The following is a 5,025-nucleotide window of genomic DNA, read 5'->3' as shown; positions in this document are numbered from 1 at the left end:
ATCATCTCAGCGGTGGTATTCTCCTTGTAGTCCGAGCAAGTGATGGTGGTGCAGGTGGAATTATTATCCGTAGTACCGACGAAGTAGGGTGTGCCGTTTCAAGTGATGGCAGCGTAGCGAGCCAAGGTCGCGCAAGTTGTTGCCGTCACAGACGGGTAGAAACAGAGTGTTGACATGATCCATAACAGGAATTGGGGCCCCATTTTACGTTTCAATCGAGTTGATTCTACCCGAGAGATAAGGAAATGAAGCAGAGCTACTTTTTGTCGGAGCGGTTGGCTTGGTGATTATTGCTCGGTCAAGTATTCGGATTGAGATTCGCTGGAAGGGTGCTGCGAGGGCTTCGAGGTTACACCGGACTTAACCAGTGGATCACAGCAAAGAAAGGCATTTTGTTGGTACGTTCTTGTTCGAAGTACCACGCACAAACATTTGAGGTGCCTGCAAGCCATTACTGTTCAATTCTCTTGAATCCCATCACGCATTCGCGTCACGGGGCAGTTCAGCTTTGCTAACGTCAACGTCTCACAAAAAATATCATTGAGAGTCCCTTTAGGCGGTGCAGACTGTATTAATACTACTCTGAAGTATGAGCTCATCCACTTGGCAGAGCGACCAAGATATCTGTACTTGAGTTCCCGAGCTCTTCACATGATTTCTAGTTAATTAATTTACTTCTGTAGCCGATTGAGTCCGAGAAGGTTTTTCAACGACAGAATCAGTTGGAGCTTGTACAGTGCCTCTGCTGCAGTGGGGCGCTCTGTCGGATACACCGATGTGCACGCTCGACCAAGCTCTACTATCGCCTCCGGACAAGCATCAGAAAACTCGACTTTCACGATGCCCAACGCCACTCGCTGTAGCAAGATTGAGTCGGGTATGGGGTTGCCCTTCGCGTCTAAATTCTCTTTCTTCGCTGTAGCGTATGGTAACGAGTGGACGTCCAACTCAGACAGCACCACCCCGAAAGAGAACACATCCGCTTTGTCATCGTAGCGTTCGCCAAGCATAACTTCGGGCGCCATCCAGAGAGAAGTCCCAACGCCAGCAGTCATAGTTTTGTCGAGTCGTTCTCGAGATATTCCAAAGTCCGAAAGCTTCGCCTTCATATCACTGCTTAATAAAATATTCCTCGACTTGAGATCTCTGTGGATAATCGACGGTGACAGGGAGTGAAGATAAGTCAGGGCGTGGCAGACTTCCAGTGCAATTGTCGTCTTCTCTCTGGTGAATCCGATCGGGTGTTTGTCCTTCTCGTACCTGTCCAGCAACGCTCGTAACTCTCCTCCGTCCATGTACTCGAGCACGACGCAAATGTCCGACAATGAGTCCCACGCGACGCCAATGAAAGCTACAACATGCGGGTGGTCCATCGTTGCCGTCATCTTGGCTTCTGCTAAGAAATCTTTGACATGTTGGATCCTGCCCCGCATGGCAGGGAGCAACATCTTGACTGCGACTTTCCGTTCATTGTACGTTCCAGCGTACACCTCACCATACGACCCACGACTAATGAGCTTCTCAGTCTGCACTTTATCCCTCGGGATACGCTTAGCCGTAATGACATCATCGTTCCACAATCCCGTTTGTCCTCGAAGAATCTGCTCGAGCGAGTCAACGGTTGTAGGGGTCATACTTGACTCGAAGTGATCCTGCTTGTCTAGTGCTCGAGATCGAGCTTGACGTCTGCGAGCAATGACAGCGACAACAAGCACCACTGCAAAGCCAAAACCTCCTAATCCGATACCTGCAAGAGCCCCCGAGCTAAGAGTACTCCTGGTATTTCCTTGTTCCGAAGCTGCCGTGGCCTTGGCGTCGTTACTACTGTACCATCGGAACCAATCGATAGTACACGAATGCGTCGCGAGTTCCTCTTGAGACACGAACGTCGCCATGTACTGTTGGTTGGCAAAGCACGTTCTCTCGAGGTACAATTTGAGAGACGCCGAGCCGTTCGTGTCGAGACTCGCAACGGCGTACAGGCCGTCAGACTCGTTGTAAGCACCGACACAGGCACCCATTGCTGGGTACCCGAAAGCCATTGCGAACTCGGTACAGTTCTCGTCGATGTGAAGTGTCTGAAGCAGGTACGGGGAGTTGCCGAACTTGTCTCGCATGATCAGCAGGAGCTCGCTGTAGTTCGAGGAGCAATCATTCGTCATCATATTGGCGTTGATAGCACGAGAACCATAGTCGAGGTCGTACGAATCACACGCTGTGGCGGTACAGTTTTCATCCTCGTAGACCGTGATAGCGTACGGGGTACCACCACATTGGTCCCCTAGGTAAGTGGCCTGTATCGCGAACATCTTGTTTGCACTTGTCACCGCCGCTGCCAGCGCCACTAAGCCCGTTAGCAGCACTCGACGAAGCATCGGGCTCCACCTTACAGAAAGAATCAGGCAAATCGAGACTGAATTGACCAGACGAGGGGCGAAGTTTCTGGCTTCGGTGGTATGGGCTTTAAAAAGGCTGAAACCAGCAGTCTACCCACCGCCAAGAATTGACAGCCATATGAAACTCAACCGAACTTGGACAAGAACGATCTGAGCGGCTGTGAATCTAAATGCATCATATGGACCGGGCATGTTCGGCTTTTATGATATTCGAGCCACTATCTTTGGTTTACCATCTTTGGCATGCTAAATAATAACACCGATTGACATGCATTCAAGTTATATTTTTCTACATACCTTCCGCGCTAAAACGGTCTGCAGTCTATACAAGGCCTCAGCTGCACTTGGACGTTGAGTTGTGTCTATTGCTATGCAAGCTCGACCAAGAGCAACCACCGCCCTTGGACTTGCCTTGGAGAATTCAACCTGCACTTGTCCTAGCGCCACTTTCTGGAGAAGCACAGAATCGGTCATTGCACGGCCATTTGAGTCCAAGTTCTCCTTCTTCACTCGAGTATACGGTCGTGAATGCATATCGAGCTCCGACAGCACCACACCGAAGGAAAACATGTCCACTTTGTCGTCTAGCGCTCGCCTAGCATCACCTCGGGTGCCATCCACAGAGAAGTCCCAACTCCTGCAGTCATAGTGCGGCCGAGTCGTTCTCGAGAAATTCCAAAGTCCGACAGCTTTGCATTCATCTCGCTATCCAGTAAAATGTTGCGGAACTTGAGATCTCGATGAATGACTGACGGCATCATCGAGTGGAGATAGGAAAGGGCGTGGCAGACTTGGAGCGCAATGCTGAGTTTCTGTCGATCCAACCCGACATGATGGTTGTCCTCTTCGAACTTGTTCAGTAGTGTACGGAGTTCTCCACCGCCCATGAATTCAAGGACAACACAGAGATCCGATAGGGAGTCCCATGCGACGCCAACAAAGGAGACAATATGAGGGTGATCCATCGTCGCAGTCATTTTAGCCTCAGCCAGGAACTCGTTAACTCGATGCAGTTTCTCGCGACTGGCAGGAAGAAGCATCTTAATCGCAACTTCCCGTCCGTTATAGACGCCGGCATACACCACACCGAACGCTCCATTGCTGATGCGTTCCAGCGTCACGACTTTATCTCGTGGAATTCTCTTCGACGTGATGACATGGTCAGTCCACAGACCTGATTGCCCTTAACTAGCTGCTTCTAGCGCGGTTATTCGAGTGGAGTGCAATGTTGTTTCTTTCTCTTGGCGCTTCAATCGATGTGAGTAAGCGAGAAGTGCGATCAAGAGCATTGTTGATAACGCTGCTACACCGAGAGCAATTCCAATGATGCTGTCGGTGTTGAGATCTTCTTCTGGACTTCGCGTTGCTGTTGAATCTTTTTTCCCACTTACACTTTCGCCGTCGTTACTACTGTACCATCGGAACCAGTTAACGTCGCACGAGTGACCAGCGATAGTGTTCGCGTCGATGTGTTCTGTCATGTAAAGCTGCTCGAAAAAGCAAGTCCGCGCGAGAAATTCCTGATACAAAGCTGATCCATTCTCGTTGAGGTTGGCGATGACATAGAGACTGTCGGATTCGTTGTAAGCTCCAACACACGACCCAGTGGCAGGGTATCCAAAGCCCATAATGAGATTGGAGCTGTTCTCGTCAGAATAAAGTAGTTGAATCAAATAAGGCGAGCTTCCAAATTTGTCACGCGTGGTCTGTAGGTAGTCCGTCGAGCATTCACTTGTCACCAGCACTTCGCATGAACTAGAAGTGCAGTTCTTATCTTCCGCTATGCTAACGAGGTACGGAGTGCCGTCACATCCGTCACCCAAGTAAGAAGAAAAAACCGAGTACATCTTGGCTGTCACCTTGGCTTATCGGTACTACTGTGCCAAGCCCCTGCTAACAGCAGTAGCTCTCGCCACAACCAAGTCTGGAGCGGAAAGAAAGAATTGTTAGCGTCGTCACGTGAAGCATATGACTTTCCTCCAGCTGGTACTTTTATTACACCATTCATGCCAGCAAGAGAGCAAGCACATGGTCGTTTTGGTAATTTTCCGTATGAAATCCGAAAACATGGCGGATAGATTATTAATAGTTCCTTACTTTGTGTCAGTGGAAAAACGAAGAGTCACTGTAATACTACAGCATCCACAAAATATTAGTTTCTGGCCTTGCACGTAATAAAAGAGAGCTTTTGCTGGTGGAATTTATTTTTGGACCATCGGATTTGACCCTTTTTCTGACAATGGTGCTCCAAAATCGTTGCGATAGTAAACCTGAATACCGGTAATACTACAGCATGTACTTACTATTAGTTTTCGGAACCTCCACGGAATAGTAGAGAACTTTTGTTTCTGATAGTAGTCCAGATATCAAAAACTAAAGCTATCTATTACTGTACGTGCAAGTGAGCCTGAATAATATGCACTAAATTTGACGTGTTGCGAAAATACCTGTAGCTCCAGAACGCGAGTACTTTCTTCCTATTCCATGCGGGCTATGATAACTTGAAGCATGTACATCGCCTCAGCGGCGCTCGGTCGCGCAGTTGGATCGATTCTCATGCATGCACGTCCAAGTTCCACAATGGATCGCGGACTAGAATCCGAAAAATCAACCTGTACTGTTCCTAATG

At 48.9% G+C, this 5,025-nt stretch overlaps 1 protein-coding gene across 1 annotated transcript; it reads right to left on the bottom strand.

Moving 5' to 3' along the window:
• Nucleotides 1-535: 535 nt before the first annotated feature.
• Nucleotides 536-2,332, bottom strand: PITG_07549 (protein kinase, putative; the record flags this gene model as incomplete). Its single annotated transcript, XM_002904489.1, has 1 exon — nucleotides 536-2,332. One exon carries the CDS (start codon nucleotides 2,307-2,309, stop codon nucleotides 672-674), a length of 1,638 nt encoding a protein of 545 aa, XP_002904535.1.
• Between the last annotated feature and the right edge of the window lie 2,693 nt (nucleotides 2,333-5,025).

This window comes from Phytophthora infestans, genomic scaffold, assembly GCF_000142945.1.
Source record: "Phytophthora infestans T30-4 supercont1.11 genomic scaffold, whole genome shotgun sequence".
In the NCBI taxonomy this organism is placed as follows: Eukaryota; Oomycota; class Peronosporomycetes; order Peronosporales; family Peronosporaceae; genus Phytophthora; species Phytophthora infestans.
Note: the sequence above shows the minus strand (reverse complement) of the source record. Positions and strands in the feature narration are given on the sequence as shown.